The sequence below is a fragment of the Mustelus asterias genome, chromosome 14, assembly GCF_964213995.1.
Source record: "Mustelus asterias chromosome 14, sMusAst1.hap1.1, whole genome shotgun sequence".
NCBI classification, from domain to species: Eukaryota; Metazoa; Chordata; class Chondrichthyes; order Carcharhiniformes; family Triakidae; genus Mustelus; species Mustelus asterias.
The window spans coordinates 46820725-46846753 of NC_135814.1; the positions used below are offsets into that span (position 1 = coordinate 46820725).

Below are 26029 nucleotides of genomic sequence, written 5' to 3' on the forward strand. Positions count from 1 at the left end.
GCCTTGCCATGGCTTCCAAGTAATGTGTCTTCTTCAATATGCCTTCAGTTGCATGAATGAATCTGACAGATCACTGCTCAGATTTCAGTCACATTCCATAAAAAAAATATGTTGCCTTTTTGCCTTCCAAGAGAATCCAGATATCAACAAATGCTAAATGAAGTCTGACAAGTACCCCTAAGAAAAAAAGTAGTGAGTTTGCGGCTATAAAGGAAACCTTGAATAAATGGGACATGCTGTATACACCCAGGCTAACAACTAACATATGGTTTGCTTTTCTTATGCCAACATAGAGCACATCTACCCTGCAGTAAAGTAGATTCTTACATTAGTCTCTGGCCTGTGAATGTTGCAGCTTGAATGTGATGTTTTCTGTGAAAGCTTGAATCAATCCAGGTGCAATGGATTGGGTATTGATCCAACTCTGCACCCCTGGTACCAGAGTTCCAGTCCAGATTAAAGTGGGAAGATTTCCTTGTTTACACCAGGCACACTGGACCACCTGGGCACGTGAGACACCTGAACAGGCTTCCACCCAATTTGACTTCCTTTAGTTTTACCTACAGCCCACCTGACTTCCTGTTAGTTGTTTCTATGAAATCCTGGGTGTATTTGTCTCCTCACTCAGAAAATGACTTTGGGTAGTCTTGTTCTAGTTCTTATTGGACATGAACTAAAAAGTACTACTTCAGCATTAGTTGGCTTTCTGAGGCTACTGGGTAGATGTTGAGAGAAAAAGGGAAGAAATTTACGTTGATCCAATGGAGGAATGTTTTTCTGAGATTTAGGTAGAATGGAAAAAAATTACTCTGCATCTAACTGTGTTATGACTGACCTGTGAGTGACACAATTTTCAGACTTGGACCTGAATTTTTATGTCAACGAAGAGGGTCTGCAGTTTTGCCAAAATAGTGCCAGAGGCCCCAGTGTGGCGTCCCGCCCCCAACCCACCATTTCCACAAAGGGGAAAGGGTTATACTTTGCAAATCCATGTTCATCGAGGAAGCTCCAGATATAAAACACAGCTGCCTCAGTCAGATCTGATTTTCATAAGGAAGGATACTGGGAAATACGATTTGTGCAGCTCAGATTTATCAGAAGAAGGTGTAAAGTCTGCAGTTATTTGGAGAGGTAGGATACCGTTTTGGAGAGGTAAAGTACTTTTTTAGATAGACTTAGGGACACCTTTGGGAGAAGTTGGATGCCCTTTAGGAGAGATCATGTGCCCTGTGGGATTGTTAAAACAGGCATGAATGTGCGTTAGAAGTGCATAAGCTTATTGGAATTGTCAAGCTCATTGGAACCATCACGCTGAATGGACAATTAAATTCACCAGTATTAAAAAAGTTTTTTAAAGCAGGCTGTGGTTTTTTAAAAAAAACAGTGCTTGCTATTTCACTCTGTTTGCTGATATAAGCCTGAGGACAATCATTATAGTATTTGTATTATATGACTGATTTCATCACTTATTACCACTGCAAGGTGCTTGTCAGTTCACAGTTTGATTGACTGCTTCAAGTGCTTACAAAGTGGTATTAAAGTAAATTAATCAATAGACAATTAGAATGTTATTTTATTTCATCTTAGCATGGATACTGAGGTCTTCCCATGGTGGATACTGGGTGTAATGGCAAAGGGTGGTGGGGAGCATGGTTGGCACGAAGTTGACATAGGATCTATAAAGGCCCATGGAGTGGGTAGATGGGCATAGGGAGAATTGGCGTCATGGGTGGTAGGTAGAGGAGCATAGGTTGGTATAGAGGGTGTGAGGGGCCATGGGGTGGGTGGGGGCATGAGCTGCCTCTAGTTGCCAAGGCCCTCATTTCTGAACTTTCCACCCTATACCTTTCCGCTTTGCTCTTCTCCACTAAGATTCTCCTTAAAGCCTACCTCTTTGACTATGTTTTTGGTGATCTGACCGAATAGTGCCTTATGTAGCAAGGTGTCAAAGTTTGTTCCTTAAAGCTCATGTGAAATGCCTTGGGATATTTTATGATAAAAGCACAATATAAGTTGCTTTTGTTGCTGTGCCTTCAGCTAGCTCAACTCCTTGCTCTGGAATTCCCCCTTTAAAACCTCTCCACTTTTCTTCTTTTTCTTTAAAACACTCTTTAAATCTCATCTCTTTGACACAGGTCCGCACCCGTCCTAATCTTCCTTTTTATTTTGTTCAGCATTTTTTTCTCACAGCACTAAGGTGGGAATCTGGCAAGGAAATCAGGCAGGGTCTCAACTTGCTGGCAATACCCGGTGACACTGAGATTAGCCGCCATGTTTAAAAGACAGCCCGATCAGAACCTGAGTAAACCTCCCTATCCCCCAGCCCACCACAGGTGTCTTAGGGGCTCCTTCCCACCCCTGATTGGAGTCGGCGCATCTCTCCCCCACTGACATGATCGGAGTCGGCACTTCTCTCACCCACACCCCCAATCATCATCCCCCCACCCCTCCGATCACGGCCCCTTTCACTGACATCATGACAGTGCAGTTTATCACAGATTCACCGAGACATGAAACCTAACGTGGGGGTCTCCCCTGGTGCGTAAAAGTAATTATAGCCCCCAGGGGAAAGAGACAGTGCTAGGGGGCATTGCCAAGCCACGTCCATTTCCCCCGAGTCACATGTAGGCCAGACCAGGTAAAGATGGCAGATTTCCTTATCTGCATATGACTGAACCAGACGGGTTTTTCCAATAATCAACAATGGTTTCATGGGCATCAGTAGATTCTTAATTCCAGGTTTTTTTTTATTGAATTCAAATTCCACCATCTGCCATGGCGGGATTCGAATCTGGATCCCTAGAACATTAGCTGAGTTTCTGGTTTAATAGTCCAGTGATAATGCTATTAGGCCATCACCTCCCCATATACAGCGAGAGGGCGGGCTAATGTATTGAAATTCATTTAAAGCAGGTTCACACCCATTATGGGCGCAAAGCTGATGATGTCACCAGCAAGAGCAGGGTAGGTCCAAGAACGCAATCTCGCTGGTGAAATCTGTGACTCCTGGATCTTGAGCCCTGCCGGGATTCACAAGGATGGCGAACGGGGCTCAAAATTGCCCCCAATAAATGAATTATTTTCACGTAGATACTACAATGATAATTAGTGTTGACATTAATAATTGCAGTATGAATCTTTATCAGCACAAATCCCTTTTAACAATGGCAATTTACAACATATCCACCAATATGAAATACAGACTTAAATGGGAAAGCAGTAATAGGTATACGGCTTTGTAACAAACGACCAAAGAGAAAATGGACTCAGGACTGTTTGTTACTCAAAAATACAAAACAGTTCAATTAACTTTCAGCATGCTATGGCCAGACTGCCAGAGGGCCCTGCATAGTGTCCTTCTTCGGGAAGCTAAAATCCTGGAGATGGTTCACTCGGTCTGCTTGAGGCCCACCTCCGATTCATGTATTCCGTAACTACCTGTCACTTACTTGGCAAAAATCCCAGGCTTGGACAACCTCCCCACATAACCATGGGGATTATGTTTTGATTAGCAGCATTTTTAAATAAAATGGAGATAGAAGAAAATAAGAGCCGATACAGTGGCATGCTGCATCTTACTATCAGTGTGTGCAAATACTGTTACATTTCTATCTCCATGTAGCTATTTTTATTTCTACTTAATTTGAAAATTATTTCTTTGTGTCATTTTCTGACCTGTAAAATGTCTAAGGAACATTCTGGTGAGAATTTATCTACCCTGCTGGGCTATGCGTTTCAGTGCAGTGATGGTTAGTATCATCAGTTCAATTTACACCAGCAGATATGACACCTTAGCTCATTATTGAGAACTTCTTTTCTAAACAGATTATCCAATTTTTCAGTACTATTCTTGGAAGAAGTCGGCACTAAAACTATAATTAAGTTAATAATTCATAAGCTGCATTTTAAAACAGTTTACTAGACAGCAAAAATGGGTTTCTATCCAAATGATAACATTATGAGATTTTGTTCACAGTTCTGTTCTCTTAAACTAGCCCCACCTCATGACTGATAAGCCCATGACTGCATTTAAACCTCTTTAGAAATTTGCCAATTATCAAGGCACTGAACTTATGTTTTAATAATAGAATGGGTTATTCCAGCTGCAGAACCCAAGGCCTGGATTCTAATCTAGAGGCATTTTCTGCACTGGGCAGAGGTGGTGAATCTTTTGGAGGTAGGGAAACCCCGAAGAATGCATTTTCCAAATGTTCTGCAGTTCTTAAACTGCAAAGTGCCTTTAATCATTTTTCTAGTCAATTTCCCACCTGGAGCCAGTCTGATTAACAGGGCTGTCGGGCTAGGAAACCTACAGCACAAGGCTGCAGCCAACGATAGGAGAGGGTCTGATGGTGATAGGGAGGAGTATTTTAATTGGGTAGCTTGTTGGGCTGGGCAGAAATATTCATGCTGTCTCTGGCTCACAAGCAGTGCTTCAAAAAACTCTCAACTTAGGATTCAGTCCTTCTCACTTTCTTAGTTTCATGAGACTGTCCGAGTTTGAAATAGAATGACTGTTAAAATGAAAGTGCGTAGACTCTATTCTGTTTGAATGGCCAAGCCACGTCCTTTGAATCAATAGGTCAGCCACTCCAATGTGCAAACTCCTGTGTGGAGTTTGCACATTCTCCTCGTGTCTGCGTGGGTTTCCTCCGGGTGCTCCGGTTTCCTCCCACAGTCCAAAGATGTGCAGGTGAGGTTGATTGGCCAGGTTAGAAAATTGCCCCTTAGAGTCCTGGGATGTGTAGGTTAGAGGGATTAGCGGGTAAAATATGTGGGGGTAGGGCCTGGGTGGGATTGTGGTCGGTGCAGACTCGATGGGCCGAATGGCCTCCTTCTGCACTGTAGGGTTTCTATGATTTCTAAGTGGGTGGGTTAGATGCAGGTTGACTTTCTGTTTCAGAAGTTTTGAACTTTAACCTCTGATCCAGCCCAAACCTAGCCGTTTTCGGGAGTTGAGATTCAGTCCTAAGAGTTTACATGCTGTTGGGTATTTGTACCCTTTCGTTTCTTATTCATGACAGAATGATGCTTTCAAATACATTTTAACAGAATTTAACATGGATTAACTGTAACATTTGCCCCAAGCATTTGAAAATAAATGGATATTTATTTTTAAAATCTCAACTATGTTAAGTACAATCAGCATGATTATTTCTCAGAGTCTAATTTGCAATTATTTAAAGGCCTTTAGACACAAGAAAATTAAAAGAAGTTACCATCGTAGTAAACAATAGCTCCGACAAGCTTATCTTTTTTCAGCATGGGGAACCATTCCAGAGCTCTTGACTTGGTCAGGAGATAACTGCTTTTCAAACACTGTTTTCCAGCCACAAAATCATACATCTTTATCCCAGCCCAGTAATAAGGGAACTGCCACCACCTATTGAATAAAAATAAACGATAAGTGTGATGAACTGGAATATACATGCTTTACAAGTGCATAAATCTCCATGCATTGTTTCAAAGATTCCGTGCCTGCTGGAACAGAGCATATCCATATTTTCAAAACTACCAGAGTTACGTTGCTCAAACAATCTCTTCATAACATTAAAAATGTTCTATGTTCTATAGAGGGTTATAGGTAAGCCTAGTAGGTAGGGACATGTTCGGCGCAACTTGTGGGCCGAAGGGCCTGTTTGTGCTGTAGCTTTTCTATGTTCCATGTTCTAAAAATCTGGAAAGTTGCCATCTGTCTTAAGAATAAAAGTCTTTTGCGAAGGCGGACCTTTGCCAGTTTTTTTAAATAATGGAAGGTTGTCCACCCAACAAGTTCTCTCACATGCCAATTTGCAATGTGGTATTGAATCGGGTTTCTGCATAGTCTTGGCATTGGTATACCATAAACAGACAACTTCCAATACAAATAAAGCAGAAACATATTGATTTCATCTCTGCATACAGCATTACTTGAATAATTTCCCTGTAGCTAAAAATCCCTGTTATTCAATTCTTTTGTGTATATTCCATTTATAATCACATAAGTACATTGCATTTTAAGCTTAAAATTTATCTGTATAACAATTCCTGGATTCCTGTATGACGAAAAGATATTTGACCTCACCAGCATGACTTAAGGCCTCAAATGAAATAAATATTAGTTTCCCAGAAGCCTATTCAATAAAATTGTGTAAAACTATGTTCTAGGTTAGCAAATATATTGTCACCTCCAATTGAAATCTTCCCCTTAATAGCAGAATTTATTTTTAAAAATCTACAATTGACTTTCTGTAGCCCTAACCCCACCTACACAGCAAAAGTACATGTGTGTTTATAACCCTGTAATCTATGCATCAGAGCTTGCAGAGAAAGGTGAGTTAACCAGTTTCTATTTGATCTAGGTGATACCACCAAATAAAATTACTGAAAGAAAATGAATTGGGTGGTGGATCAGCACTTTCTCACTGCACACATTAGTTTTGCAACAGCTTTACATACCCCATGTTAGTCAAAAAACAAATACCTTAAAAACACACACATTACGGCCTGCAATTTGCCATCGGTAATATGGCTAGTTAGTAGAATGCATTTCATGTTCATTCCACACACAAAGTAAAGGGCAATCTGAGCCAACCCTATGTTGCTGTGCCCTTACAGATGACTGCTTAGAGTTTTTACAGGACTGAATTTATGAAAATGACTCAGTTAGGCTGAGATGTTTATCCCACAACCATCAAGGATGTAGATTTTATGATCAGCATTATGGTAAAGCTGGTATTAATTTGTTTCAAATAATTGAATTAATGCGGCTGCAAACACTACCTATGTAAGTTCACCATATATATATGTAAATGAAGGCAGCAAAGATATCAGAAGTGGGCATCGTCCATTGAAATGTTAATGTCGGCCAGATCTACTGACATAAATTTGGGGACATGCTCACTGACCAGATTGGGTACTGCAAAACCATACTAAGTTCCCATCCAGGGAGAAAGATTCTAAATAAATCACATTCTGGTTTGCTTAGGCTTTATTATTTGAACTGAAAAGGCTCGGTTACCACCTCACCATGGGAAAGCATTTAGATATTGTTTCAAATGACAATTGAGGCCGGAATTCTACCGCCTTGCAATCTCTGTTGGCATCAGGCGGGATTTTACGATCTCGCTCGAGTGAGGTCAGAAAATTCCACCCTTAGTTGCCACATGAATAAAACACAGACCTAATTAAGACAAATACTGCCAATTCCTTTTGCTATACTGCATTATAAACATCCTATTTGAAAATACTAAGCGGGTACAGCAGCACCTATGGAAAGAGAAACAGAGTTAATGGTTCAAGTTCTCTGCACAGGTCTGATGCAAGGTCGTCAGCCTGAAACATTAACCGCGATTCTCCCATTGCGGCCCGCAACTTTTCTGTCGGGTCGCAGTGGGAGACACGCATCTCCGGCCTTGAACAGGGATTTACGCATGCGCCAGGAACCCATGCGCATCTACCAGAGCCGGCAGTCACCAATCAGATCATGCTGGAAACCGATGGGAAGGCAGGTAAGTCATTTAACTCTTTTTTGCATGTATTTGAAATATGTACATTAGTTAATTATCGGGGTGGGAGATTCCTGATGGAATCTCCTACCCCGCCAGGAGTACTTCATTCCGGCGGGGTTCAGACTAGCTCTCCACATTTGGGGAACTAGCGGGAGACCCCGCCGGAATGAAGGGGGCAATCGGGGACCCCAGGGGGTCGGGCGGCAGGGGGGGGGGTGCCCCCTGGCAGTGCCAGCCTGTGCCCCCCTAGCATTGCCCAAGGGGCAAAGTGCCCATGCCCAGGGAGCACCTTGGCACGGCCCATCGGGCATTGGGCAGTGCCAAGGGGGCGGTGGGTCCCCGCTGCCTCTCTGCAGGCAGGATCAGTCTGGGATGGAGGGAGGGCAGTGATTGGGGCGGACAGTATGTACAATCGGGGTGCTCCAGGGTGGGGGGGGGGGGTCAGGGCTGGCCTGGGAATTGTGTGGGCCGCGAACGGGCTGTTGTTGGGGAGGGGGGGGGGGGCTGGAGGAGCAGCACTGCGGGGGTCCCGGGCTGGCCAGCAAACGGGGAGACTGACAGATCGGGACCACTGCGCATGCACAGAGTTCCAGAACTGTCAAACTCTGGCGTGAATAGGCCCCGCCCGCCCCCCTGGGTTTTTAATGAGATTCCCGACTGGGACCTCTGCATTGCACAGAATGCGGAGATTCAGGTGAGAAGCTGAACTGTCAGGATTTAGAACAGTTCTCCCACCAATTCAGCACTTTTCGGAGAATCACGGCCATTAATTCTGTTTCTCTCTCCACATTTGCTGCCAGACCTTGCTGAGTGTTTCCAGCATTGTCTGTTTTTATATCAGAATTCCAGTATCCGCAGCATTTTGCTTTTGAAATATTAAGCTTTACTTTGTCATGTTGGCCCCTCTTACATTCTCCTCCACTTCAACAATGGAAATTTAACAGTCTCTGGAGCAGAAATGATGACAGTGTTTCATCAGTGTGGCTTTGAGAACACTCTACATAGGATTATCCATCCAAATTTCTTAAAGTCTTAGAAGGTACTAACACCAAAAACATTTTTCCTGAGGCAATAGTCACCCTTTCCTGAGAAAGTTCCTTCAGGCTTTTATACTTGAACCAGCTTTGATGTTGTTACTGGTTTTGAAATCCCATCCAGTCCAAAATAAAGGACGAATAATTTCTCTCTTTTCTTGCAAGAAATAAATGTCATTGCTGTTGAAGTCACTCACATGGTCAGGTGCAATGCTGACAATGGTGAAGAGAAAAATCATAGCTGTTCATTGATGGTACTGAGCTCTGGCAGCCCCACACACTCATGGAAATAAGACAGTCCGGGGCTAAACAGTCAGATGTAAATCCCCCCAAGACACTGCAGCTCTGAGAACCCTTCCCCCTCTGGCCTACACCACTTCCACTCCCCCGCGCCCCCTACCCCCAACGCAGAGCATTGCAGTACCATTTCTGGCCACTGCAGCGCTGTGTCTGGCCGGGATGAAGAGCAGGACGTCCTTCCAAAGGTGGACTGAAGCTGTGCCTACTGCCAACCAATGCTCAAGCAAGCGTTAAATGGTAGTGGGAGTTTGAGAGTCAGCGGCTGCGTGTTAAGCATTGGAGGGGCAATGCTACCCCATTGGTCTTTTCCATGAACTGCAATTTTCTGCAGGGCTTCAAAGAGGCTCTAAAACTTAACCTTATATTTTTGATTGCAAAGACGTTAATGCATTATTGTTGTATCTAACTGGGCGTCAAAACTGCCCCTTTAAAGTCATTGACTTTTATTCTTCTAACAAGGCTATTTATTATGTGGTACTTTATCCAGGACCTTTTGAAATCCTTATACACATCTACTATCATCAGCACTGTCCTGTTACTTTATCAGAGAACTCCAAGCTGTGCGGATTTCAGTTTTCAGTCCATATTTTGTCCAAATACCAATTAATTTTGTCTCAGATTGTTGCCTCTTAAAGTATCCCCATTGCTGTCAATAATCTTTCTGGCCTGGAATTACTGGTTGTATCCTGCTCTTTTTAAAAAAATGATGTGGAGATGCCGGCGTTGGACTGGGGTAAACACAGTAAGAAGTCTAACAACACCAGGTTAAAGTCCAACAGATTCAAATAAACCTGTTGGACTTTAACCTGGTGTTGTCAGACTTCTTACTTTTTTTTAAAAACAGGGGCGTAGTATTTGAATCCTTCACCAAAAATACTTGCTCATAAAGACTCGAGATAAAAAGCTAACCAACAAATGTCCCTATACTGCTTTTCAATGCATGCTCTTGTTTAAAAATTAACAAAAAGCTTCGATGCGAGCAAAGCAAATTAAGATCGAGTGGGAATACATGGAAGATTTCAATTACAAACTAAACATTTGTCTGCTTGGAAACGTGAGCTAATAATACCATTATAGCCTGCAGCATCCAATTCTCTATTATAATAGCTAGATGCTTGTAGCGAGTTATATTAGTTTGAGATCTGAAACAGGCCATTCAGTCCAACCAAAGCCCAAGCTTTGGTCCCACCCACTTTTCATTGAATCTTATCAATATGTCTGCTACTCCTTTATTCCACATATACGTACCTAGCTTCCCTTTGAATACAGCCATGCAATTTGCTTCAACTACTCCTTGTGGTGGTAAGCTCCACATTCTTCTCACTTTTTAGATAAGGTTTTGTTCTGAATTCCTTCCTGGATTTATGAGAGACTACTTTATATTTCTGGCCCCCAGTTTTTCACTCCCACACAAGTGGAAACATCTTCTCAGGCTGTTGTGCTATTTTTGCCTGCAGAGCATCAATAGCCTCTGTTTTTTCAGTATCTTCCAGAGTAAGGGTACCTTTCAGAGTGAGACATCTTTATGTTGCTATCTTTGAATCATATTGCAATCATAAACTGTTTCTCCTATCCAAATAGCCCAAGCATCGAAGCAAAGATGTCTGGTCTATGAGTTGTCTGCTCAGGCAGCAGCATGTCAGTCTGGCAGAATACTATGGACTATGCAGCCATCAGCCAGGGACGTGCTCAGTAACCAAGATACCTGAACATTTACAAACGTGAGTTGTGCACACAGGGTAATCTTTTGAAATGCTCAAAAGATCTTCAATTTTAACTTTAGAAGTTCCAATGTGTGTGTCACAAAATTCTCCAGTTCTTGCCTATTCAAATGAAATGTAGAAAATAATTTGCCCATCCTCCTTGCCACCTTTCTGTGGCGTTTTGCATTGGAAATAACTCTCAGAACTCAGCCATGTTGTTTCACACTTCCCAAAAGAAAGGGCAGCATCACAACATGATCAATTCTTACAACACACTCCATCGCACACTGAAGAGAGACTGAGTAGACTGGGACTATACTTATTGGAATTTAGAAGAATGAGGGGGGGGATCTTATAAAAACATGTAAAATTATGAAGGGAATAGATAAAATAGAAGCAGGGAGGTTGGCGGATGAAACTAGAACGAGGGGGCATTGTCTCAAAATAAGGACGAGCAGATTTAGGATCGAGTTGAGAAGGAACTTCTTCACCCAGAGGGTTGTGAATCTGTGAAATTCCCTGCCCGTTGAAACAGTTGAGGCTACCTCCTAAATGTTTCGAAGGCAAAGATAGATAGATTCTTTGAACAGTAAAGAAATTAAGGGTTATGGGCGAGCGGGTAATTGGAGCTGACTCCATGAAAAGATCAGCCATGATTGTTATTGAATGGCGGAGCAGGCTTGAGGGGCCAGATGGCCTACTCCAAATTCTTATGACTATTGTGAATAACTCAGTTGTTTCAGAGGAAAAGAAGGTTGACGGATTCCAAAGCTCTGATGTGGCACTAGTAGCAGACCCAGGATTCAGCACCATATACTAGGTGGTAAACAATGTTCTCTCTCATTTTCCTTCACAGTGTGGCCTGTTTCTTGCACATCATAAAGGGACTGCTGGTTGTGCACAGCCTCGCTGTTCCCTGCACAGCACCCTCCCGATTGCTGCACAGCCATGCACCTATGTGCAATCATGCAACTTAGGGGGAATGTTGATGGTAAGGTCAACAGATTAGTAGAGTTTGATTTTAGTCTTCAGCTTAATGTAATGCCGCTTTCAGACATGATCATGGAGTCAGACATGATCATGGAGTCAGACATGATCATGGAGTCAGGCATGATCATGGAGTCAGACATGGGCTGGCGGGGGATGGGCGGCGGTGGCGGCAAGTAGGTAGTCAGGAAAGCTCCAGAGCGCATCTCACTCAAGAACCAAGTTTCTGCGTTGGGAAACGGTGAGAGTGATGGTTCCTCTGGGGAATGCAAACAAAGCCAAGTTCACAGCACTGAGGGTGGCTCAGCTGCATGAGCCGGGAAGATTAAAAGTGGAAGAGCAGTGGTGAAAGGAGACTCATTAGTGAGGGGTGCAGACAGGTGTTTCTGTGGCTGCAGATATGACTTCAGGATGGTGTGTTGCCTCTATGATGCCAGGATCAAGGATGTCACTGAACAGCTGCAGGGCATTTTGAAGGGGAAGGGTGAACAGTCAAAGGTCATGGTTCACGTTGGTACCAACGACATAGGTAGAAAGAGGGATGAGATCTTGTAGCAAAAATTTAGGGAGTTAGATAGTAGATTGAAAAGCAGGACCTCAAAGGTTGTAATCTCTGGATTACTTGCGATGCCATGTGCTAATGAGAATAGATGAATGTGTGGATGACGAGATGGTGCAGGGAGGATAGTTTGTTTCCTGGATCACTGGATCCATTTCTGAGGAAGGTAGGACCTGTACACATTGGGATGGGTTGCACCAGAATCAGAATGAGACCAATATCCTTGCAGGGAGGTTCGCTACTGCTAATGGGAAATGTTTAAATTAATTAGGCTGCAGAGTGGAAGTACAGTAGAGACTCATGCACAGCTAATTATAGAAGAAAAACCAAGGAAGGCAGAGCAAAAACAGGCATGTTAAGGCACAAGGGAATATGGCAAGGCTGGATGGTATGTATTTTAATGCAAAGAGTCTTACAAATAAGATCAATGAACTAAGGACGTTGATCAACAACACAGGAGTATGATATTATTGCTATCACAGAGACATGGTTGAGGGTGGGGCAGGACTGACAGCTCAATATTCCGGGATATAGAATCTTCAGGCAAGACAGGTGGGGGGTGCAAAAGAGGAGATGGTGTCACAATATTGGTCAAGGAGTCAATTATTGCAGAGAGGAGGAATGATATCTTTGCAGGTTCCTCAATTGAGGTCATATGAGTGGAACTTAAAAACAAAAGGGGGGCAGTCATGTTGCTGGGAATGTACTATAGGCGCCTAAATAGTCAGGGAGAGATAGAAGGGCAGACATGTAAGCAAATCTCAGAGAAGAGGCTGGATAGACTGGGACTTTTTTCCTTGGAGTGCAGGAGGCTTAGGGGTGATCTTATAGAGGTGTAAAACATAACGAGGGGCATAGATAAGGTAGATAGTCAACATCTTTTCCCAAAGTCAGGGGAGTCTAAAACTAGAGGGCATAGGTTTAAGGTGGGTGGGGAGAGGTACAAAAGGGTCCAGAGGGGCAATTATTTCACTCAGAGGATGGTGAGTGTCTGGAATGAGCTGCCAGAAGCAGTAGTAGAGGCGGGTACAGTTTTGTCTTTTAAGAAGCATTTAGACGCTTACATAGGTAAGATGGGTATAGAGGGATATGGGCAATTGGGACTAGCTTAGTGGTAAAAACTGGGCGGCATGGAGAAGTTGGGCCGAAGGGCCTGTTTCCATGCTGTAAACCTCCATGACTTGATGAGAATGGTAAAAACAATCAAGTAATAGTAGTAGTAGATTTCTGCAAAGTGTGAAAGGCTTGGAGGGGGTAGAATTCGTCGTGTGTCGTGAAGGCCGCCTTGGAGAACGCTTACCCGAATATCAGAGGCCGAATGCCCGTGACCGCTGAAGTGCTCTCCAACAGGAATTCGGCCTCTGATATTCGGGTAAGCGTTCTCCAAGGCGGCCTTCACGACACACGACGGCGCAGAGTCGCTGAGCAGAAACTGATAGCCAAGTTCCGCACACACGAGGACGGCCTAAACCGGGATATTGGGTTCATGTCACACTATTTGTAACCCCCACAGCTTGCCTGGACCTGCAGAGTTTCACTGGCTGTCTTGTCTGGAGACAATACACATCTTTTTAGCCTGTCTTGATGCTCTCTTCACTCACGTTGTTTGTATCTTAAAGACTTGATTAGCTGTAAGTATTCGCATTCCAACCATTATTCATGTAAATTGAGTCTGTGTCTTTATATGCCCTGTTTGTGAACAGAATTCCCACTCACCTGAAGAAGGGGCTTGGAGCTCCGAAAGCTTGTGTGGCTTTTGCTACCAAATAAACCTGTTGGACTTTAACCTGGTGTTGTTAAACTTCTTACTCAGGTGAGATGCCAGAAGACTGGGGGACAGCTAATGTGGTGCCATTATTCAAGAAGGGAAGTAGGAAAAACAGGTAATTACACTGTAATTACAGTGGTAGTGAAAGTATTGGAATAAAATCTGAGGGTCAGAATGAATCTCCAGTTGGAGAGGCAAGGATTAATCAAGGATAATCAGCATGGTTTTGTCAGAGGGAAATCATGTCTAACAAATCTGATCGAATTTTTCAAGCTGGTGAATAGGTGTGTGGATGAGAGCAGTGCAGTTAATGTAGTCTATATGGACTTCAATAAGTTTTTGATACGATCCCACATGGGAGACTGGTCAAGAAGGTAAGGGCCCATGGGTTCCAAGGCAATTTGGTAAATTGGATCCAAAACTAGCTTTGTAGCAGGAGGCATAGGGTGTAGGTCAAAGATTGTTTTTGTGACTGGAAGTCTTAGTCCAGTGGTGTACCGCAGGGATCAGTGCTGGATCTCTTGCTATTTGTATACACAATGAATGGTAGGATGCTAGGAACTACAGAGGACCAGAGGAACCTTGGGATGCATATCCAGCTCCATCGTAACCTTCCTGCCCTTACATTCTGTGCCTTGGCTAATGAATGCAAGTATCCCGTATGCCTTCTTAACCACCTTATCTACCTGTCCTGCTGCCTTCAAGGATTTCTGGACATGCTGTAGAAAGAAGTGTGCAGAGTGTGAAGAGGTCTTTGCAAAAGTATAGGCAGTAATTTCCACATTTCCCTTTGACACAGGCCAGATAATGCTCTGTTCTCTTACAGGATAATCACACACTCTACAATAAGTTGCTCACCTTACAAGTTAGTGTTTGAACATGTTCCTAGAACAAGGTTTAGTTTGCTAAAGCCCGATGTCAGTTGCAAAGCAAGAGAAAAGCAAAACAAAGTGAAGATGAGCCAGGGTACACCAGGCACGAAACTTACAGTTCTGTGCAGGTCAGAAGGTCATGGTGATAAGGAGAAGTAATGTGATTGGAGTTCTTGTAAATTGACTGGGTACATTCTCATATCTGGTGAAGACTGGAGAGCAACTCAGTCAGTGACATCGAGGTTTCATCTGCTTGAAAAAGAAATGTGACCCTCCTACAGTCTTCCTACAGTTCAAAGTGAAAATCACAAAGAAATTGAAATTTTATAGATATTGCAGAATCGACTGATAAAGCAAAGTGAGTTAGGGTCCTTGTTTAGGACAAATCAGTCAATGTCACAGTCCCAAGCATTGTGTAGGATTGATAGTCAAAGTTCACGGTTGACACAGTCAGATGTTGACCAAGTAGAGTCCAGCTCATGGAAATGGAATAGGGAGAAGATCCTCAGTCAGGTTAATTGTTGAACTCAGCGTTCACTCCAGAAGGTTGTAAAGTGCTGAGTGGAAAGAGGTGCAGTTCCTCGCGCTTGCAGGGAGTTTCATTAGAACATTGTAGCAAGTCATGGACAGAAAGGTCAAAGTGGGGGCAAGGTGGAGAATTAAAATGATAAGCAACCGGAAGCTTGAGGTCATCTTATAGTCTGAATGGAGGTGTCCTGCAAAGCAGTGACCCAGTCTGCAGTTAGTCTTCCGAAGGTAGAGGAGATCACATCGTGAGCAGCGTGTACAGTACACTAAATTGAAAGAAATACAAGTAAATCGCTGGAATTGCACCTCGAGGAGAGTTTGAGTAGATAAACCTATGCTCCCTGGAGTTTACAAGAATGAGTGATAATTAAATTGAAACATATAAAATTCTTAAGGGGTTATCGGATTCTGCAAAAATGGCGTCACAGTTTCAGACTAAGGGGTCAGCCAGAACTGAGAAAAAAATTCTTCATTCAAAAAGGGACGAATATTTTGAATTCCCTTCCGCAGAAAGATTATGCATGTTCAATTGTTGAGTATATTAGAGTCAGAGAGTGATAGATTGTTAGGCATTAAGGGAAATCAGTGTTATGCAGGTAGTGCAGGAGGATGGAGATGAAGTACAAGATCAGCTATGTTGAATGGCAAAGGAGGCACAACGGTCCAATGGCCTCCTCCAACTCCTATTATCTTCTCATGTAATTTGGGGAATGTATTGAATGCAAGCAAATGGTAAGCGAGATTAACGTAACAGCTGGAGGAATTTCTACTCATCACCAAGATTAACCTGGATATAACACAAGTAAAGTTAACTGTCATAGAACATTTAGATTAGGAAATATTTCAATAGTAAAGCATAGACAGAATCACTGCATCGCATTTCCATTATATTAAGAAATGCTTACTTGTAAAGAGGGAGCATTATCGGCAATTGTCTTGCAATATGTGGGGCAACCTCAAGTAAGTTGGCACGTTCTGCAAGTGCTTCTTTCACGAGTTGATACTATAAAAGGAAAATAATTGGAAGTTACAATCATTGATATATGTAATTTATTGGCTATTTAATTGGTCTGGAAAGAAGGTAGAGAGATTAGTAGCTCATAACTCTGTTTATCAGCAAATGTATGAAATGAATATTCAATATTCATTTCAAGATAACATAAGCAAGAAATAATACATATTCTTGCAAAACTAATAATGGTAGGCATGTTTATTCTAACACAAGAATCTATATCATTTATACCTGTTCAAAATCTAAGTTCAAGACTGCTTTCTGTAGATATCGTACTCCTCCATGGATAAGTTTGGTGCTTCTGCTACTGGTCCCAGAAGAGAAATCCTCTCTCTCGACTAGTGCAGTTTTGAGACCTAGACAGAAAAAAAAGACTGTAGATTTTTCTAAGCTACATACTTACACAATACTTCATGTATACTTAATAATTATCAATCTGTTTCCATCACTTGAAGACTGTCTTTATCAAATAAGAAATTAGCTAATAGAGTCAATTTTCCTCTTCTGGACATTACGTGTATATTCAATGGATGTAGCACAGAGTGTGGAGTGATCATTTTACCTGGCCTGATATGGCCCAGGTGCATTCTGAACACAGCCATCCCTACGTAAAAACTTTGACATCACTTGCATTCAATAGAGTAATCATTCAGTCATCATTTGACATCAATTGTATTCAAAAGCAATCATTTAACCATCATTGAACACTGCAAGTAGCCTAACTGACATTATTGTTACCAATTTCCACAAACTGCAGCGCTCAAACATTTGCAATTAGCAACATTACTCACCTAAAACATTTCAACACCAAAAATGATCATAGAGCTTATTTTCCATATTTCCGAACTTCATAAGCTTTATGTATTCTAAAACAGAGTTAACTTCCCCTCCCTTCCTTCGCTCGCTCCCCGTAACCCTTTCTCTCTCCCTCCACTCTCTGACCTCCCTCCCCCATTTCCCCCCTTCCTCTCTCCCCCCTCCACACGGTCTCCCTCTCCTACAAATCAGAACTCACTACACCACCCCCCCCCCACCCCCCACCCCCACACACAATCTCAGAGCTCTACTGCAGTTTCCAGCCAGCGTGGGAGCAGCAGTGGCACTGAGTTCACTGGGGGAGGGCACAAAGGGGTTGGTGCCGGTTTGGACTTCAGCAGCAAGGTGCAGGCTTGGAGGGCTGAAGGGCCTGTTCCTGTGCTGTAATTTTCTTTGTTCTTTGTTCAATAGAGGAGCCCAAGGCCCAAAGACTGCAGGGAGAGGGACTGGAGGGAGGGTGAGTTTAGAGACTGGGAGAGCAGGTGGAGAAGGGAGATTTTACACCCTGAAACCGATGGGAGGAGGGGGAAGAGTTTAGATCCTTGCCAGAGTGGGAGACAGAGAGAGAGAGAGAGTTTAGAAATTCGGCTGGGGTTTCCAGTCCCCAACTGCTGCACCTTTAAAGGCGGCTGGGAAGCATTGCGGAAGGAATTGATGATAGGAAGAGATGGTGAGGGTTAGAGAGAGCAGGGGGAGCCAGTAGGGTAGGAGGCTGTGGATTTGGAGGTGACAGGTAAAGGAATGCTGAGGGTTGTTAGAGGGAATGTAGAAGGTGAGGTGGCTTCTAGGGTTTGCCGAATGTGGGGAGACAGATTTACTGTCAGGGGGATGAGCTCCTCGGAAAAGTAGGGGATTACTCTGCACATACATGATTCTGCAGCCTGCCGACGATGGTTTGTTTGGAGGGGGGGGGGGGGGGGGGGGGGGGGAGAGATAAACCACATCAAGACATTCACCCGCATGGGACAAAGGATGATGGGGCAGATTGAAGGGTAACTGTGGGAAGATCAGATGTTACACCAGGAGCTTCAATTGTTATGGGTGGAGCGGGTTTGTCAATCAAGGGGGGGCGGGGTGGGGGGCAAAAGTACTGGACTGCACATTGAATTTAACATGAACTATAGCTGCTCGCAAAAATATAGAGCTTTGAGGTGGAGATCTCGAGATACTTATGGGTGTTAGGTCATCATGATGGGCGGCGATGCAAGTCAGCTCAACTGGAAAACTGAAGGAAACCCCAGCATGTAGTAGTTACAATGCTAGTGCCTTGGGACAGATGAACGTGTGAAGGGCAAAAGCTCAGTGTGTGTGAGAACCTCGCAAGTGCCCGGGCAAATATCTTTGTCTCTCTTATATTTATTTCATTCACCAGTGTAACATTTTTAAACTTGTTTTTTTTTGGAAAATAACTCCCTAATCCAAACGTACACATTTAAACTTCTGATTATTAATGGATAATTGGTGCCTTATTAAAATGGGTGGATCTTTAATTAAAATGTTCACTTTCTATAATTAATCGTACATTTTTTATAGTTCTGTTGCAAACAGAAAATAGCAATATTCCCTAACCTGAGCAGCATTTTTAAAAATGCAGTCTCAAGACATGCAACTCTTCTCAAGGCTAGTGTCTATTGCTTACCAAGTTGCCCCAAAAAGTTGGTGGGGGGATTCTCCCAAAAGTGCTCAATTGGCAGGAAAACTGGTCAAGATCAGGACTGTTTTTTCAGTGCAACTTCAGACCCGAATCTCCCCACTCTGTGCAATGCAGAGGTCACAATCATAAATATCATTAAAAGCTCAGGGGACGGGGCCTATTCGAGCCAAAGAGCCTGAAATCGGTGGGATGAGCGGGAACCAGCGCATGCGCACATCGCTGGGAGATCACGGAAAAGACCTCCCAGCCTCCGGATCGCTGCCATCCAAACCCCACAGACATCGCTGGCCCCCACAACACCCCCCACAGACATTGCAGGCCTCCCCTCCCCCATATAGACATTGCTGTCCCCCTCCCCCTTACAGACATCACTGCCCCCCTCTCCCCACACAGAGACATGACTGTCTGCTGACCCCATGCCCCCATGATAATGCGAGTACCCAATCCCTCCATCCCTTGAACATATTGTCCTTGAGTATTGCCCCCCCCCCCCCCACAGTTTCGAACAAGACCTCTTCACCGCACAGGACCTTCAACCGATGCTATACACTGGATACATCGATGACATTTTCTTCCTTTGGACTCATGGTGAACAATCACTGAAACAACTATATGATGACATCAACAAGTTCCATCCCACCATCAGACTCACCATGGACTATTCTCCGGAATCGGTTGCATTCTTGGACACATGCATCTCCATTAAGGGCGGTCACCTCAGCACCGCACCTCGCTGTACCACAAGCCCACGGATAACTCACGATGCTCCACTTCTCCAGCTTCCACCCTAAACACGTCAAAGAAGCCATCCCCTACGGACAAGCCCTCCGTATACACAGGATCTGCTCAGATGAGGAGGATCGCAACAGACACCTCCTGACGCGGAAAGATGCCCTCATAAGAACAGGATATGGCGTTCGACTCATCGATCGACACTTCCGACGCGCCACAGCGAAAAACCGCACCGACGACCTCAGAAGACAAACACGGGACACCGTGGACAGAGTACCCTTCTTTGTTCAGTACTTCCCCGGAGCGGATGAAGCTACAACATCTTCTCTGGAGCCTTCAACATGTCATTGATGAAGATGAACATCTCACCAAGGCCATCCCCACACCCTCACTTCTTGCCTTCAAACAACCGCACACCCTCAGACCATTGTCCGCAGCAAACTACCCAGCCTTCAGGAGAACAGTGACCACGACACCACACAATCCTGCCACAGCAACCTCTGCAAGACGTGCCGGATCATTGACGCCGGATGCCATCATCTCACGTGAGAACACCATCCACCAGGTACACGGTACATACTCTTGCAACTCGGCCAACGTTGGCTACCTGAAACGCTGCAGGAAAGGATGTCCCGAGGCATGGTACATTGGGGAGACCATGCAGACGCTACGACAACGGATGAATAAACACCGCTCGACAATCACCAGGCAAGACTGTTCTCTTCCTGTTGGGAACACTTCAGCGGTCACGGACAGTCGGCCTCTGATCTTCAGGTAAGCGTTCTCCAAGACGGCCTTCACGACACACGACAACGCAGAGTCGCAGAGCAGAGACTGATAGCCAAGTTCCGCGCACATGAGGACGGCCTCAACCGGGATCTTGGGTTCGTGTCACACTATCTGTAACCCCCACGACTTGCCTGGGCTTGCAATATCTCACTAACTGTCCTGTCTGGAGACAATACACATCTCTTTAACCTGTGCTTAATGCTCTCTCCACTCACGTTGTCTGTACCTTTAAGACTTGATTACCTGTAAAGACTCGCATTCCAACAATTATTTTCTAAATTAAGTTTGTGTCTTTATATGCCCTGTTTGTGAATAGAACTCCCACTCACCTGATGAAGGGGCAGCACTCCGAAAGCTCGTGGCTTTTGCTACCAAATAAACCTGTTGGACTTTAACCTGGTGTTGAGACTTCTTACTGTGTTTATTCAATCAATACAGGGAGTTGCATGTCACAGTGAATAGAGGGAAGGACTCACCAATGATAGACCAAAACGTTTATTTGAGCATCCTACTGTTGATCTTCTAACAATTTTGCAATCAAAAGCAAGAGACTAGAGATGAAACAAGCCAAATGGCATGCTTTTTAAAACATATACCATTGCCTTTCCACTGTGCGACTCCAATCACACGCATAAAGAAATTCTGTTAGACCCCAAAAGAGCCAACTCAGTAATAAGGATTACTTATTGTAAATTCAGAGGAATGTCGTAATGTTCCTATATTACAACAGTGGCTGCACATCAAATATGCTTAATTGGCTGTAAAGTACTTTTGGACATCCTGAGGTAAGGAAAAGCACTTATAAATGCAAGTCTTGCCTTCTTTCAAGTCCAGGTTTAACTATCTCGTTCAGGTTGGTACTACAATTTTACAGCCAGTATCACGGAACAGTTGGTTTTACATGTGGACTGCAGTTGAAACCATTACAAAAATCAGTGAGAGTTGTACCAGAAAATCCTTGACATAATCTATCTGAAGCAAGTACAAAAACAACATTTTGAATACAAAAATCCAACTGCACATTACCTACAAAGACAATGTGAAAGGGAAAGCGGGGCACATGATCTTGTTTAGTACCAGTTTTCTAACATCCTGGTTTTCAACTAACCGCAAAACTGCTAGCTTAGAAGTCAATATATGAAAGAGCATTACAGACGCATGAACACAGAACAATCCAAACTTTCAAAATTAGAAATTACTTACCCTAGTAACAGCATCTAGAGCACAGCCAGATCCAGTTGCTCCTCCCCCAATAACAAGGACATCAAATTCTTTAGTTGTCTTCAAGGCGTACAGTTGCGCTTCTCTTGAAGGGAGTAGATGATTAATATAATTTCTATTCAGCTCTTCGGATGCTTGAACATAAGAAAGGCGGGCCTATGCAATTAAAATGGAGTGACAATGAAGTAAGACTTCAGTGAATTTCTATTTATGCCCAATTAAAGACAGAGATGAGAGCGCTATTTTTGACAAAATTCTTTCAGCAGATATGAAACATGTTCATTAACAAAATACAACTTCATATTCAACATTCTTACCTTTTATAAGCCACTTTATATTTTATTTTACACTAGGTATTATTCATAGCAGCGAGTAGCATTAAAATAGGGTAACCAACTAAATCAGCTAACTAAACAATATACTCTCTGAAATGACCTTAAATCTCAAGTCAACATCACCCATAAAATAAATTGCACATTATTCAGCGTGGCCGGTTGGTTCAATTGTTCTTTGACCACAAAAAAATAATGGGCTAGAATCTGCCACAAAAAAGCATGTGAATGTCGCACGCCATTATTATGTTGCAAGTTACCAACATAATAATGGCGTTGCAAGTTACCAGCAATTTGAGAAGAAGAAACAACACCCTGTGAGTTACAAATCACCACACGTTACTGGAAGATTTACATTAGCCTTGCGAATGCAGCCTCTTTAATCTCCCTATGAGCATCATTAAGTTGCTGCATTTGCACATTAATTGCCCATCAAATTTGACACAGTTTAGTCTCGCAATTAATAGGGCAAGCACCCTTTTAACAATGTGATCATTATTAATGACCACCAATCAGCCTCTCCAGCCCAGAAAGTGATCAATTCAAAATTGAGTCATGTGCTTTCAGCTAGTGAATTGTAGTTGGAGATTTTAGGAATATCAAAATTTTAATTTCAATACTTTTCTTACTTTTCTTCTCATCTTTTTTCTCTATCTCAATCCAATCTTTTTCTCTCCATTCCTTTGTCAGTGTCCAATTATTGACATCAACTTCTTCAACTCGATGCTTCTTCCCATTATTTTTTAACGCTTTACTCTCAGTTGGTAAGCAGATAAAGTTAGTTCAGGTATCCACCAAAGTCTCAGATACCGTCATGTATGCCATTACTAGTTCACATTTCCAGGGCAAAACAAATCTGCGCTTAAGACTATGGGGAAAAAAAACTTGACGAGCCGGGTATGCCGCAAAATGCTCTATAGCAGCAAATTTCAAGCTAATGTAACATTGCATATCGAACATCACTTCCAGCACGAACCTTTCCAATTTATACATTTAGCAAAGTGTGGAATGCAAAATGTTAAATTTATATTAAATCACTGAAATAATCAAGGTTCCTACCCCTCCTGAACAATGTAGTCAACACTTCAACATTTTACCCCCATATACTGTAATGGTGCACTGTACTGTTTGCAATGAAGAGTTTTCTCACCAAGTTCACATTTGATCAAAAGTAATGAAAACGTGACAGAAGAGGGTGGCCAACCATCCTGTATTTTACCGGACCGTCCCGTAATTTAGTCATTTGCCCCATGTCCTGCATTATACCTTCCTGGGATGCCATCTGTCCTGTATTTTTACTGAATTTCTTGGGCAGTGATCTGGGAGACTGCCTGGAGTCTCCTCTCGCTTCTTTGTTCCAATCACAGCCTCATTGTGGTCAGCAGCAGGAGCACAAAGTCAAGAAGGAGCCATGGATGGGCAGCCAAACTAGAGGAGTTATGTATTCGACTTATTTATTTTACTGCTTTGGTTATTGTTAAGGAAACCCCTGCTCTTAAGAGCACCACTCCTGCTTTGAACAGAATCGCCTCACCCCACCATGGTTGAAGCTTCCTTATTTTATTTCCTAAGAGTCGGTCCCCCTGTCATAAAAGGCAGCCAACTGGCCCATCGTGCCTGTATCAGCTTTCGGGTACAGCTGTTAAACTAATTTCATATGCCTGTTCTTACCCCTTGCCCTGCATTTTTGAAGTTACTATTGATTCTGCTTCAACACCCTTTCAGACAGTGCACTCCAGCTCACAATTTGCAGAATGAAAGGAAGAAACATCAAAATAATTCCTTTTGTCACCTCTGGTTCTTTTATCTTAATCTGCACCCTCTGCTTATCAACCTTTCTGTTAGTGGAAACAGTAAATAAATTATCAAAACAAAACAAATCTACACTTAACCTTCTCTTCTTCAAGTGGAACATCCTAGCCAGCTCCAAATATGGTAACTTAATTCTTCATATTGAGAGTGTGATATTTAGGTATTTTCTTTCCATGTTAATATCAGTCATGTCATTAAAACCAAATCGCTGTCATTTTACTTTTTAAGTTTAACAATCCTTTTAAATCATTTTCCCTTGATCAACAGTTGGCATTGTATTACATTAAAATAGTGATGATTAAAGAAAATTAGAAAATGAAGGTGTGATGAAAAATTCCATGATTGTTTTGTATTTTCCACAGTAGGCTTGTTAACTCTCACTTGTAGGGACACATTTTTTTTTAAAATAAGAGGATTGCAAAGCTATATTAATGATCAGTTCACTTTGGTTAATTTCCTACACAAAATCTCTCACTCCAAGGGGAAAGAAGTAAGTTTAATGATGACTAAATGTTTTATTCAAATCTGCACACAGAACTCATACTAAATGATTATATCAATTTTGCTCCTGCTGGAACACAATTAGACTTGCAAATTCTTGAACGTACAGTATCAAGACATTTGCAATTTGGAGCTTAACAGCAAACGAGACCTATTAATTATCATCTACTTCCAAAAAAGTGCATATTTAAAGACTGCAGACAATTAACAGCCAGGTTGTCCTGTAATCACAGTTTCAGCTTAATGCGAGGCTTCATGCAAATTACTACATTAGACAGGGATTTCATTTGTTTTCTCATTGGGGTTACTTTCAGATCATGTTCTCTTATTAAAGTCTCCAGTACTTTAAAAATGCACCAGGCTGCAATGAATTTAATAAAGAGTATACTCGTGCACACAAGCCACTCATGATTTGATGACCACGCAGATGTATACATTCAAAAATTTGAATAAGATGAGAAAGAGAGAATGACTAGCTTTACTTTCTGGTATCATAATGCAAGAACATTGACATGAATTTAATGAAGTAATAGTAATCAATATTGCATTAACAGAGGTCCTGATTTTAATTTCTCACTGACAATTGCAAAGATGGCCGGGTCTCGGGTGAGGCAGGCATCAGTTCAAATGAAGGTGGCAATTTACCTATCTGATATTGCCGCTTTCCCAATGTTATCCTGCTCTCTCAAACTCTCTGGAATACGCAAGCATCACACATGCCCTAAGCTGGCCCATTGACGTGAACAGGACTCAATCTGCAATAATAGTCACAGGCTTGGGCGGGGCAGCAATGAGGTCAAGTCAAACATAATGGGCCCCACTGAGAAGGTTAAAGCTGCCCTTGTAATTGGTTTCCCCCCACCCCACACCACCTACCACGACTGCATCCATAAAACACATTTAGCAGACTGCCAAGAATTGATCTCACAGGTGCCCATCCAGGGCCTCCTGGTTTACCTGTTTTCTGGCCAGGTAATGGATCTGGACATTATGGTAATGAGACCTGACCGTTAAAATCGGCCTGGTTTGACATTAAGGGGCAATTCAGCATGTCCAATCCTCCTAACCTGCACACCTTTGCACTGTGGGAGGAAACCCGAGCACCCGGGAGGAAATCCATGTAGACATGGAGAGAACATGCAAACTCCTTACAGACCCGGGCCCCTGGTGCTGTGAAGCAGCAGTGTTAACCACTGTGCCTGCTTGATGGTTGTCCTACTGAGCAGATGGCATTAGCTGTATCATCTCTGTTTGGGTTCCTGTAGGGGCATCAGTAACCATGCCTTCAAGAGATTTCTCTTATCCCCTCAAATCCATCTACCTACTTTGGGTGTTGGAGTGAAGATTTGAAGCAGTCTATACTGGCGGGTGATGAAGGAGTCAGGGTAAGTTGCAAGGAAAGTGGGAGCAGAAACGGTGCAAGCTTTTGTATTTGTCTTGGTCACAGACCAGTTGGACATTGAGGAAGTGAAAGCCCCATTGTTTTTAGACTGGTCACTGGGTGCCTGGATGACCACATTGGTGCAATCAAGGAGGCCCTGCACCTGGGGAACTCCAGTGATGGGGAACCCAATGTCCTCTGTCCCTGCAAGGCTGTGTCCATCATCAAATAAATGTGCAGTCCAGCTCTGACAAATAGGGCCTCATTGACCAGTGAGATGCAATAATGCACAGCCATTTCCAAAATACCACCAAGGTCGGCAGCTGACTCTTGGAAGGAACCAGAAGCAAAGAAGCTCAAAGCCACAGCGTGACTGCTAGTGGTAGGACATGGCAACCATTACTGTGAGGTCTTTGGTGTCGAACCGTTGGAGAAAATCTCCATTACAAGGGAGGAAGTGTTAGGTTTGTTAGAGAATATAAAGACTGACAAATCCCCAGGGCCTGATGGAATCTATCCAAGGCTGCTCAGGGAGACG

The 26029-nt window shown here is 43.1% G+C and overlaps 1 protein-coding gene across 1 annotated transcript in view; it reads right to left on the reverse strand.

The window, feature by feature from the left end:
• Window positions 1-26029, reverse strand: part of gpd2 (glycerol-3-phosphate dehydrogenase 2 (mitochondrial)) — a 145665-nt gene that overhangs the window by 42149 nt on the left and 77487 nt on the right. The window contains exons 3-7 of the mRNA XM_078228334.1: window positions 21448-21621; window position 19873; window positions 16485-16609; window positions 16147-16244; window positions 5220-5383 (exon numbers count right to left, since the gene is read on the reverse strand). Coding sequence (XP_078084460.1) covers window positions 5220-5383; window positions 16147-16244; window positions 16485-16609; window position 19873; window positions 21448-21621 — 562 coding nt within the window. The remainder of the gene's footprint in view (window positions 1-5219; window positions 5384-16146; window positions 16245-16484; window positions 16610-19872; window positions 19874-21447; window positions 21622-26029) is intronic.